The sequence below is a fragment of the Coturnix japonica genome, chromosome 1, assembly GCF_054131305.1.
Source record: "Coturnix japonica strain WE chromosome 1, WE-NBRP24, whole genome shotgun sequence".
Taxonomy (NCBI): Eukaryota; Metazoa; Chordata; class Aves; order Galliformes; family Phasianidae; genus Coturnix; species Coturnix japonica.
Window position 1 is genome coordinate 178,721,239 of NC_140663.1, and position 12,983 is coordinate 178,734,221.

General features: G+C 49.0%; 1 protein-coding gene across 5 annotated transcripts in view; it reads right to left on the minus strand.

Moving 5' to 3' along the window:
* The window catches only part of NUP98 (nucleoporin 98 and 96 precursor), a 32,613-nt gene that overhangs the window by 5,816 nt on the left and 13,814 nt on the right, over positions 1 to 12,983 (minus strand). For all 5 annotated transcript variants that reach the window (XM_085536673.1, XM_085536672.1, XM_015852589.2 and 2 more), the window contains 11 exons: positions 11,612 to 11,916; positions 10,423 to 10,536; positions 10,049 to 10,187; positions 9,587 to 9,764; positions 8,497 to 8,661; positions 5,314 to 5,490; positions 4,597 to 4,750; positions 2,892 to 3,309; positions 2,060 to 2,289; positions 1,506 to 1,775; positions 583 to 740 (listed from right to left, as the gene is read on the minus strand). In XM_085536673.1, coding sequence (XP_085392799.1) covers positions 583 to 740; positions 1,506 to 1,775; positions 2,060 to 2,289; positions 2,892 to 3,309; positions 4,597 to 4,750; positions 5,314 to 5,490; positions 8,497 to 8,661; positions 9,587 to 9,764; positions 10,049 to 10,187; positions 10,423 to 10,536; positions 11,612 to 11,916 — 2,308 coding nt within the window. The remainder of the gene's footprint in view (positions 1 to 582; positions 741 to 1,505; positions 1,776 to 2,059; positions 2,290 to 2,891; positions 3,310 to 4,596; positions 4,751 to 5,313; positions 5,491 to 8,496; positions 8,662 to 9,586; positions 9,765 to 10,048; positions 10,188 to 10,422; positions 10,537 to 11,611; positions 11,917 to 12,983) is intronic.

A 12,983-nucleotide genomic window follows, 5' to 3' on the forward strand; every position in this document is an offset into this window, starting at 1 on the left:
TCAAATCAAGGAGCCATCTGGAGTGCTTTGTTCAGGTCTGGGGTCCCCAGTACAAGAAAGACAGGGAGCTGCTGCAGAAGGTGCAGAGGAGGCCACAAAGATGCTCAGAGGGCTGCAGCACCTCCCATACAAAGACAGGCTGAGGGAGCTGGGCTTGTTCAGCATGGAGAAGAGAAGGCTGCGGGGTGACCTCATTGCAGCCTGCCAGGACCTGAAGGGAGCCTACAGACAGGAGGGGAGTCAACACTTTGAGCAGGCAGATAACAGCAGAACAAGGGGAAATGGTTTGGAGTTGAAGGGGGGCAGATTGAGGTTGGATGTCAGGGGGAAGTTGTTTACAGAGAGTGGTGAGGTGCTGGAACAGCTGCCCAGAGAGGCTGTGGATGCCCCGTCCATCCCTGGAGGTGTTCAAGGCCAGCTTGGATGGGGCCCTGGGCAGCCTGGGCTGGTATCAATGTGGAGGTTGGTGGCCCTGCCTGTGGTGGTGGGGGGGTGGAGCTTCATGATCCTTAAGGTCCCTTCCAACCCTGGCCACTCTATGATTCTATGACTGAAGGACAAAGCAATGGTGTAACAACATACAGGCTTCCCAGCCAGCAGTGCGAAGATGCGCAGGCGCTCCTCGGGGATGAAGCAGTCTGCCTGCAGCCTGTGCCAGTCCACCAGCTGCATGGTGAGCAGGTCCCGTGTGGGCTGGCTGCCCACCAGCTGGGACAGGAGCAGGGCGAGCCGGTGGTTGCCTGGAAGAAGAGACAGCAGCACATCAGGAAAACACACTGACAGCTGAGCCACAGCTGCTGCCTGTTTGTGAACCACGGAGCCTTTTTGCTCAGCTTACTGCTACTCAACTATCTCCTTATGAACTACATACCTAATAAAATGGGATGGGTGAAATACAAAGGAATGGGAAGGCCAGACTTCCCCCAAAAAAACATCAAATGAATGGAGAAGTTTAAAGAGTTGAGGTGACATAAAGGGTCAGGATGAAAATAACCATTAAGGTGTGAAATTAGCTTTTAAAACAAATATAAGTGGCTTAAAAGAAGTTCAGCTCTTTGAAAGCTGGATAACAGGAGGACAAGGGAAATGGTTTGGAGTTGAAGGAGGGCAGATGGAGGCTGGATGTCAGGGGGAAGTTCTTTACAGAGTGGTGAGGTGCTGGAACAGCTGCCCAGAGAGGCTGTGAGAACTGACAGTAAAGTGGTGGAAATATGACTACATATGCCCCCCATTGCTGGAGATACTCGAGGCCATGGATGGGGTGCTGGGCAGCCTGATCTAGGGGCAAGCCAGCCCATGATGGGGGGCTTTAAGTGTCCTTCCAACCCAACTGTACTGTGGCCTCTATTGTATGAGCAGCATGCAGACAAGACAGATTGTGCCTTAATCCATCTCTCACATTCAGCACTCAGAGCAACCAGTTACTCACTACTAGCTCTCAGTGCCAAAGCTCTCTTTACGTCTCTCCCTCCTCCCTTAGAGAAAAGTGAATGTGAGCATCTTACCTGCCTGCTGTGCCAGCCTGCAAGCCTCGCCAATCCTCCTCCCTGTGAGGCAGCTGAACACGGCCTCAACATGACTGTGGTGTTGGGTCAAAGCAACCTCCTCATCAATTCGTGCTGCAGCCGTCTCTGACAGCCAACGAGAGAAAGCCCTCCTGCGCTCCAGGGCCAGGACGTACTCACTGGGCTCCTCCAGGCTGGCCTCCAGCTCCTTCAGGTTCCCCCAGATGGCTTCACATAAAGTCCACGTCAAGGCCCAGTGCTTCACAACAGCTGCCAGTATAGAATTAGCCAGTCAGGAGGGGTAAAAGCAAGAGAACATTGAGAAAATCCTCCTAAGGTTGTCAAAGTGTAATCTTACAGGGTATCCTACTGCTACACGTCAGTCAGCCACCCAAATGCAATCAACCACCTTTCTGCTTTCAGAAAGAACGTGGAGGAACAGCCAGTTCCTGTTTTAATCACACTCAAATGCTCTGATGCAAGCTGAAAATAACCTGAGCTGGACAGATCCAGATCCACTGCCACCACTGCAAAGAGAAGAACTCTCTACTCACTCTCCATTACGGCAGGATCCTCGGATGCTGTTCGGACCCAGTCAGCATAGTCATGGATAGCAGAAACTCCTGGATTGGGAGCCAGGAGAGGACACTGTTCGTCCATATGGACAGTGCTGTGCTTCAGCTTTATCTCCAGAGGGATAAGATACAACTGTTTGTCTCTGTTCATCTTCCTTTGTTCCAAGTTCAGCTTCTCCACATGAACCTTGAAAGGGGATTCTGAGAGTCTGCAGGAAAAGAACAAAGAGAACAAACAGGTAAACAACACTGAGTTCTTTTCCAAGTGAACAAACTCTTATTATGAAGCAGCTGCACTGCACAGCTCGCCCTGATTGTAACACTGCTCTGTAAGTATAACAGATGTATGACTGGAGGTCAATGGCTGGGAATGCAGAACCTGGATACAGCCTGGGATTCAGAATCACACATGGGCAAATCAGTCTCACTGTGCTGGGTGCCTCCAGCACACAAAAGGCATTGAGCACATCTTACCACTACCCAGCATATTTTACAAGGGCACTTCATTCTGCTACCAAATTAGATGTGCTGTGAGGTGTTCAAGGACAGCTTGGATGAGGCCCTGGGCAGCCTGGGCTGGTATCAATGTGGAGGTTGGTGGCCCTGTGTGTGGTGGGGGGTTGGAGCTTCATGATCCTTGATGTCCCTTCCAACCCAATCCATTCTGTGATGCTGACAGCTATGACAACCTTCTATCTCACACCCCAGAAAGAACCCTAAGCCAAATTCCCAAATGATACCGACTTACATTCAGAGCTCTTTCAAACATGAAGAGCACAGCAGAACCACCCTGAGGGAAAACACTACTCACAGTTTTGGAGTAACAGGAGTGGGCAGGAATCCATACTCCACATCCTCACACGGAAGATCCTCTGTCCCGCTCGACCCACTCAGTTGATCCCCACAATTGACAAGAGTCCAGTTGGGCCCCCAGCCCACGCGGAAGGCACGACCCATGAACAGAGCCATGTCCATCAGCAGCTTCCCCTTCTGGTAAGTGATGGAGTTCTCCAGGGGGACCAAGCCCTGCTGCCTGCGGACACCCACTGTCTTCATCTGCACCTCGGGGACCGACGGAGGGACGGCGAAAGCTGATGCTAATGGAGAGGATGCTGACCAGCAGGCAGGGGAAGGGGAGCTGCGAGTCCTCAGCTCCTTGAGGTCATACAGAGCAGTGCTGGGTGGTTGGAAAATAGCATCAGCAAACCTTGATTGCAGCAGCCCAGCGACTAGAGGGAAGAAGGGGGAAGAATGGTTAAGCACACGCACATTCACCTTTCATCAGGGGGTTCCTGATATTTGATATGGCTTGGATTAGGAATGGTGTGGTGAGTAGGACTAGGGAAGTCATCCTGCCCTGTACTCAGCACTGGTGAGGCCTCACTTTAAATACTGTGCACAGTCTGGGGCACCTCAGTACAGAAAAAGGAGATGGAGGTGCTGGAGCAGGTCCAGAGAAGGGCTTGGAGAATACGGCCTACAAGGAGAGACTGAAGGAACTGGGGCTGCTTAGTCTGGGGAAGAGGAGGCTGAGGGGAGACCTGATTGCTCTCCTCCTACACCTGAAAGGTGACTGCAGCAGAGTGGGGCTGGTCTCTTCTCAGTGTGACAGGATGAGGGGAAATGGCCTCAAGTTGCACAAGGGTAAGTTTAGGTTGGATATCAGGAGAAACTTTACAGGAAGGGCTGTTAAGCACTGCAATGGGCTGCCCAGGGAGGTGGTTAAGTCACCATCCCTGATGTGTTTAACAACCCTTTGGATGTGGTGCTCAGGGCCATGATTCAGCAGAGGGCTGTTAGTTAGGGTAGGGTGGTTGGGCTGCTGTTGGACTGGATGATCTTAAAGGTCTTTTCCAACCTGAGCAATTCTATGATTTCAGAGGTATTTCAGTCCTTCATAACCAGCCAGCGAAAACACTCGCCTTGATCTGCTATGGCAACGCACAGCTAAAAGCAATTGTTTGCAGTATTGAGAGCCACGAAATCCACCACGCACAGAATAATTAAGTCCAAACTAAAGCAGCTGGTATTGCGTGTAGGCACACCCCAAGAATGGGGATTTGGGAAGTAATTCTGACCTTAACTGATACAGTTAGTTACACCATGAGAACAGGAACAACCCAGAGCAAGCAGGCACTGATTAACTGCACTGAAACTGCCCCCACGTTTCAGGTCTGCTATTTAATTCAGGAAGCAATTCCATGCTTATTAAATGAGATACATATTACTCCTATTGGAATCACCACTCTGAGGGACACAAAAGGCACCACGGAGCAACAGGGGGGTTTACAGCATCCCCATGGGAACATGAGGCAGAGGGAGGGAAAACAGAAGCATGGAACACAGCAGTGTGTGCTGTGAGGCCGGAGGAGGAAGGCAGGAGCAGCAGCCAGCAGGAGGGCAGGCCAAAGCCACAGCACACATCTGTTCTGTCACACACTCAGACAGCAATAGGGTTTTGCATACTGATGTTAGAAGTGAACTCTTCATGCAATATGTGAGGTCTGCCACAGTACCTGAGCATCTCTTCTGTCCTTGGGATCTTGATATAGGGAGCCTTGGAGAACAGATCTCCTGAGAAGTGTCCATTTTAGCAGGTTGCTTTCCAGAGTGATGGTCCAGGATTAAATCCAGGTCGTCGTCATCAGCAAGCAAGGAAGCTTTCATAATCTAGAAGGGCAGAAGACAAACCCACATGGAAGCAATCAATAGCAGCAGCCAGCTGATCTCATCTGCTCTCCCAATAAAGATCAATTTCACATACTACATACAACTAAAGGTACTTATACCACAAGTACTGCATGCCTCAGTCTAGGAGAAATGAAAGCAAGCTTGACAGTTATGGATAAACAGATGGGCATGAGGTCCTACAATAACCATGGGTTTTCAGATCTGAGCTCTCATTACCAATATTTGCCCAGAGAGGCTGTGGATGCCACTTCCATCCCTGGAGATGTTCAAAGCCAGGTTGGATGGGGCTCTGGGCCACAAGGTCAAACCCAGCCATCCTATTAACATGGCTGGCCCCAGACTGGGTCTGAAGCAACGCAGGTTAGGTACTAACTCACCAATTCAGAACTTAATATCGTTAATTGGTGTTTCTTCATTACGCTTTCTGGACCTCTGAAGATCCCCCACAAACACAGAAGCACACAGACAGGAGAGGCACACCGAGCATCACTGACAGGTACAGCCAAAGCACCTCTGTCAGAGAGGAAAGCACGAGACCTCACCTGTAAGACATGGGGGTTAATGCCCAGCGTCGAGGCGATGTGAGCAGATGCAGGCACTGCCTCCTGCTCTTCTGCCATGCTGTCCTCCACTGCAGGCTCCTGGGGAGGCTCCTGGGTGACGTCTGCCATGTCACTGTCCAGCTCCACGACCCTGCCCAGCTGCTCCACCTCGGGGCTCTGCAGATACAGGCAGAGGTGGCATCAGACAACAACAGATTCCAACAGCTCGCTAAGAAAAAGTGCTTCATGTCTTCAACCATCACCTGCACGCGAAGCGGAGCGCTGCCTTGTCAAGACTCCCATTTAAGTTTAGTGAGGAATACATATAACCTGTTCCCATTTTCTTCAGTGTTGCAACGTAACAAGGCAAGTTAAAGTGAAGGAGAAGTCACAGCTTAGTTGTGTCCTCCTGTTAGAAGCTATTCTTCAGCTTTCCATTTCCAGGTGATCAGGAATAGAAGCAGTGTTGGTGCATCCCCTTCTCCCCACAACGCTATCACACAAACAAGTTCCCTGGGCCAAAACTGAACCTGGGACATTTTAGATGGCAGCTCAGGACCAAAGGACTGTGCAGCACTGGCTGTATCACACTGTGATACCTGCTTTGTCTTCCCCAGCTGGGACGCAGTGTAATACAAGGCCATGTTCTACAAGCAGACACAATAACCTTCATGGTCACACAATACTGGCTCACAGAGTATGTATGCTCATGTAGTTTATTATTATTGTAAACCTGATAGGATAAAACCCTTGGAGAAGGGCATCCACTGCTGGCTCAGTGCAGTTAATGGGTCGGCCTGAAAGCAGCACTCGGCCAATAGCAAACAGTGTGTGCCTAATGAACCGAGCACCTTCCAGGTTCCAGCCCTCTAACCCTCCTGATGAGCTCTAACCCAGGCTCCAGCCTTTGCTCCAGTCCATCCCATGTCTTTAGATAGGGTTGTCCTGGGGAAGACGCATCTTTACAGCTGGCCTGCTTCCCAGATGCAATGATGTACAACACACTGCTGGGAACAATGCACATATATAAGCAAGGAACCCATGGCACACATCCCACAGGCAACCACACCAAGGAATTTAGTAGCATACTACAATGGGCTCCTACTGAGCATATTAAAGTAAGCCAAGAAATGCCACGAAGGTCATCAGACGAGGCAAAAATGAGTCTGTAAGAACAGCACTGGTAGCAGATGGAAGCAGTGCCTGCAGTATGCAGACAAGACAACTGCAAACAGGTTTATAAACAAGAGGAGGCCACTAAGATGCTCAGAGGGCTGGAGCAGCTCTGCTATGAGGAAAGGTTGAGGAACTGGGCTGGTTTAGTCTTGAGAAGAGAAGGCTGCGGGGAGACCTCATTGTGGGCATCCAGTACTTGAAGGGAGCGAATAAACAGGAGGGAGAACGGCTGTTTGTGAGGGTGGGCAGTGATAGGACAAGGGGGAACGGTTTAAAGTGAGACAGGGGAGGTTTAGGTTGGATCTTAGGATCATGCAGAGGATGGTGACGCACTGGAACAGGTTGCCCAAGGAGGCTGTGGATGCCCCATCCCTGCAGGCATTCAAGGCCAGGCTGGATGTGGCTCTGGGCAGCCTGGGCTGCTGGTTGGTGACCCTGCACACAGCAGGGGTTGGAGCTGGGTGAGCACTGTGGGCCTTTGCAACCCAGGCCATTCTATCATTCTTTGATCCCACAATACAGCAGAGCTGGCTGTACTGAAAAGCATTTGTGTCACCTGCTGCCATGTGTCCAGGCCCCTACAACATAAGGTGGCAGTGTTGCAAAGGCTCACATGCTTCTCCAGAAATTGAAATTAAACCACAGACTGCATAAGATAAAATAAAAACACATTCAAGGTTGATTGAATGAGAATTCCTACCACAGAAGTAATGAAATCATTCCTTTGTGTAAGCAGTGAGAAATAGCAAGTTATGCTTGGTTACAATGCAGTGAGCAGACCCTCATCCTCAAGCTACCCAAAGCCACTGGCCAATGAAGAGACCAGCTCCAAGTGCTGCTACAGAAGGTGAGTGTTCAACCTATTCGACATCACTGTCTCTGAAGCTGCTCTCATGTTTAGACCTTAGAGACACAGAAATTGAACTCCTCTGCTTCCCCATGATATAAGGTGTCAGGAGCAACAGCACACGCGCCTTGGCACAGGATCTGTGCTTCAGTGAGCTGCAAGCTTAGAGATCTGCTTTCACTGCAGTCAGTCACTGATTACTGAAGGGGAAAACAAAGCCAGCTTTGGCTGAGCCTTCCAGCAAGTCCTGTCCAGCTGCAGGGTACTCAGCCCTCCTGCCCTGACTGCCAAAGGTGCTTTCTACCCCATAGGAAGCTCTGGAGAAGGCTCCTGTTCTGCACTTCTATGCTGTTTTATGACAAGCTGCTTCAAAAGAACCACAGCTTATTCACAAACGCCCTCAGCACCCGGCATTAAGTGCACATCCCATCAATGCCACACTGCCTTCTAAATAGGATCTGTTCAACCGTGGGTGACAAAATCCAAACTAGTTTAGCTTGCCACACTTGGAAAATGCGAGTGTATCAGGTGCAATGAGACCGTGTGAAGGCAGTTAATGTTAGATCATAAGAGCTGAGCAGTAAAGGGACAGAGTGCTGCCTCCCCTACGCACGCAGTCATACACTGAAGGTGTATCACAAAGCTTCAGAAGCCATTACATTCAACTTCAGTATGCTTAAAAATCCAGCCTCAAAAAGAAGTTTTTAATAAAAAATAGGGCACATTCTTTGCATATAAAGCATACAGTCTCACTTACTAAATGACTGTCAAATCAAAGCAATGCACAGCGTCATTCTCAAGGCAGGTAGCACAAGGCATTATAATTATATAGAATATAAGCAGTATTTACAAAAAACAAGCTTTTCTTCCATAGGTGCCAAATATGCCAAGTTCAGTCTAGAAGAGGATCAAGAAACAAAGGCTGAATGCCTTCCCAGCCCCCTACATCCTCAGTATGAAGTGCCAAGTATCTTAATGAAAAAGAACATGCAAACACTCATTGAGAGGTCAGAAGAGCTACTGAGTTTATGAAAGTCTGTATACTGTTTTGCTCTTCGGTTTCCAGGCTACTTCTCAATTGAATAACCCCTCCCCAGGCACCAGATAATTCTTCACATTTCATTTTTCCAATTCCCTTTTTGTCAGTGTCCTCCTTCTACCTGAGCTGGAGGCGTTGGTTTGCCATTTAAAGCCATTTGCTGGGGTGGTAGATGGCCTGGAGGTGGCACCGGGGTGGTTTTTAACTTCTTTGCTTCCACTTTTAAAGGATGCTCTTCCTCTTCCTCATCGGAATCTTGTAAGCCATACTTGGAGAAGTGTGCCACCTGTGCAATGAGAAGGACAAACACGTCAAAGGGGTGCCCAGCAGGACAGCAATCAACTCCACAGAGAGGGGATTGACCATCTCTACTCTGCCCTTGGGAGGCCTCATCTGGAGTACTACATCCAGGTCTGGAGCTCCCAGTACAAGACATGGAGCTGTTGGAGAGGGTCCAGAGGAGGCCACAAAGATGCTCAGAGGGCTGCAGCACCTCCCATACAAAGACAGGCTGAGGGAGCTGGGCTTGTTCAGCGTGGAGAAGAGAAGGCTGCGGGGTGACCTCATTGCAGCCTGCCAGGACCTGAAGGGAGCCTACAGACAGGAGGGGAGTCAACACATTGAGCAGGCAGATAACAGCAGGACAAGGGGAAATGATTTGGAGTTGAAGGAGGAAAGACTGAGTTTGGATGTCAGGGGAAAGTTGTTTACAGAGAGTGGTGAGGTGCTGGAACAGCTGCCCAGAGAGGCTGTGGATGCCCCGTCCATCCCTGGAGGTGTTCAAGGCCAGCTTGGATGGGGCCCTGGGCAGCCTGGGCTGGTATCAATGTGGAGGTTGGTGGCCCTGCCTGCGGTGGGGGGTTGGGGCTTCATGATCTTTGAGGTCCCTTCCAATCCGGTCCATTCTGTGATTTGATGTGTGAAACATTGGGAGCAGGGTGCCCAGTGTTATATCCAAGTGGTTCTGAAGAGCTCTGAGACTCCTCAGCCTCAGTACCACTGCCAGTACTCAGTCACCCACTAAGTAAGGAAGCACTTCCACTGAACACCTTCTGCCACTCACAGAAGTTTGGGCCAGTTCAGTTAGGACAGTTTATGCTGCAGGAAAGGACTTGAGAGTTTAGCACAGTTTGAATTCAGCTCTTGGAAGATTCTAACTTCACACTGCCTCTGATACTCAAGTTAGCCCACAATGGGAATAGAACCATTACCTTGAACACCCAAGATCCAGTCTCAGGGCGGTACTCCTTGAAGCGAGCGCCCTGCTTCCGAGATACAGACTCCAGTCTGCCCTCATAATTCATCTCTGCCAGTCGTTCTGGGCTTTTTATCAAGCTACGAGAAGTTTTATCCGTAGGCCAAACTCCATCTAATGTAACTTCAGCTCGTCTGTTAGAGGTGGACAAAAGCACAAGAGACAACAAGGTTTTACACAGGGCTATCAGAGTACAATCAGGAGCTGAATGTTGGGCCTCTTGTTTAAGTTGCTGAACCTCAGAAGAGGTTTATAACCTCTGGTTAAGAACCTTGCAGATACCCAGCAACTGCACAGTGCTGCAGCCTGATCACCCTCTGTGGATTTACATTTCCCAGTAGCTGCCTGCAAACACTGCCAACACACTAAGGACATCCTTACAGACTGCTGCCCCCCGACAGTGCATGCACAGCGTTACCTATTAAGGCCTTCACCAATAGGTGGTTTCTTTTCATCGTCTGGGTAGACAATAACTTCTTTCCTGCGGATATGTACGATCTCATCCAGATTTAGGTTCGTTAGATTCACTTCTCCTTCAAAGAAAATCGATCCGTAACCTGGAAAGCATAACAAAGATAGCAAAGCATCACAATTTGCCCTTGAATAACATCTCCTGACTGACAGCTTACATCCCAGCTGAGCACTGTCAATCTGAAAGACCTCTCCTTTCAGTGCAAGCTGTTCACAATGCAGAGGCACTGCTTGTCATTAAGCTGAATTATGGCACTCAGATTCAGATGGCACAGCTTTAAAAACGATTGTTTCCAATGTAAAAATGCTTTAGGTGCTCACCTTTACGGCCTATGGTGAAGTCGGTCACAATACATTCATTTCTGTCATTGATAAACCTGGCCAGCTCCTCCATAGGTGGGATGGTGTAATAGCCAGTTCTGGTTAGAACAATTCCTACAATAGGAAGAACAAAGATCTGTGCTGATGGCAAAGCTTAAACACCTCTGGTGACTCAGCTGTCCAGGTTTGTGAGAGAAATAGAGTGATGGTTCTAAACAAACTGAGAATCAGTGCAACACAAGCAAGGAAATGCTCCAGCTCCACATCCTGCAGAGCCATGGCAGGCTCCTCAGCCTTACAGCCCATCTCTACCAGAGACCAATAGCAGATATACAGGCAAAAACAGAAAACACAAATACACACAGCAACGCCTGACAGACGTTCTTCCAGCTCCTAATTTCGGAGCTCCTTATTTGGCACCTGCCAACCGTGATGCAGCACTTCTCATTCAGCACCCTCTGATGCTCTTTTCAGCTCTTAGTTTGTCTCACGACTCTTAAAACCCACGAGCTATCCGTAAGCATTTTGCACTTGCAATTTCTTGCTGCTGAGGCTTCTGAGAACACTTACTCTGAGCACAGCACTTCCTGGTTTTATAAGGTGTGTTATATAAAAAGAAAAGGTGAACAAGTCTTTTCATCTCCAGCTCCTCCAGACCCTCGCAAGTTTAACAAGCCAAGACAACCCTCCACCTGTGAAGCTGTAAAGCCTCAATTATGTGGAAGTGACCTGAGGGCCCTCAGCCTTTGTCTTCCAATTTCACTCCACACTGAACCAGAACTAAAAGCACTGAACTAATGCAATACAGATCCATTAAGAGGCACAACCATGTGGGCCCACTCCTTTCCTGGAAACTTCTATAATGCTCTTTGCCACTGCTATGAACTGTGAGTAGATTAATAGATAGTCCTATGTCAGGACTGCAGACAACTGTTTGCTATGGTAGAATTACAGACTGGGCTCCTTTCTTCTCCCTTCCGCACACCTCACTACACTACTAACACAACAGTGGGTGATGAAATGCAATTTGCTCATGTGTGAGATGTGAGAGTGAGAAATGTGATTTGTACCCTTCAGAAGGCAGGAGGGAGTGAAACAAAGAGCTGAGGATCCAAAACAGCACAAGAAGCACACGTTAAACGTCACCAATATTTACATAGGACAACCCCTACCCCACCAACAACCCAACCTGCAGGATGGACGTGGTGCACTGTCTCAGTCTCCTCTTCACGTTCATCGTGGAGGGAATCATCATGGAATGAGGCATCCTCACTGCTGCCCTCCAGGCCGTTCCTCAGGGCTGCCCGTGGGTTGAGGGCCACAATGGTGTCATCCGCACTGTTCTGGTGTTTGTGTGCAGTGTTCTCAGGGCTCTGTGGGATGGGCTTGGCAATGGGGTTGGTGTAAAACCTCGTCACTTCGTGGTGATCCTCCTCCTCCTCGCGCTCACCATCTTGTCTGTGGTTTTCATCAGGGGGTACCGACAAAAAGAACCTGAACAATGAAGAACAAACCAAATGGCATCATTTAGTTCTAATGTGCTCACGTCAGCATTAAACTTCAGTGTCTTTTAGTACAAAAAGCAAATTTTACCACTCAATGAACTGCAGAGGCAGCAGGTAAAGGGAAAGCATTTTTCATTCCCCTTTACTCTGCCCTTGTTCAGCACTATGGCAATCTGCATCCCATCTAGGCCTCACAATGCAAGAAAGATACTGACACACTCAATGCTGGCATAGCACAACGCCCTCAGGGTGCCCATAGGGGAGGCTGAGGGAAATGGGCTGCTCAGCCTGGAGAAAAGGGCTGAAGGGAAACGTAACAGCAGCATTTCAACACCAAAAGCCAAGAGTCAGGGTCTGCACTGACACGCATGGCAGGAAGGTGAGAAACAATGGTCAAATAATAACAAGGAAATCAATGAGGACAGCTAAGTGTTGGGACAGAGGTTGTGGGATCTCTATCCACACTGGATAAAGTCTTCAACAACCCAGTCTGAATTCAGTGTTGACTCTGCTGAACAGATACACCTCCCAAGATCATTTGCAACCTGAAAGATGCAATAATTCTAAAGAATCACACTCCTTTCTGCCCCAAATACGCTGCTTTAGAAGCATGGAATGATTAAATCCTGCAGACACCATGATCAAATATGAAGGCACCGTTGTTACAGTCGTTCTAAAAACAATGTCTGTATTACATGGCTGCTGGCAACCCAGCTAACAAACGCTCCTGTCCTACAAAGAGCCACCCAGGTGAGGAATAAGGTGGTTAGAAACAAGTTCCTCCACTCTTGTCATCAGTTTTTACTTTTAGTAGCTTTCAATAAGATCAAAATGTTGAGCTACTCTGGATATTTTTCCTCCCCTCAGGCTCATGTTCAGCATTTCCCTCAAGAAATACCAGAATTTGTCTCTACAGGAGGCAAGGGGAGAGAAGTCAGCCCTCTGAACTCCTGATTTGGGTGCAGTGAGCACACAGACAGACCAGATGGGCAGCCTAAGGGCAGGTCACTCACCCAACAGGTCAACCTGCTTCCCATGAACATAGTTAAGACATCC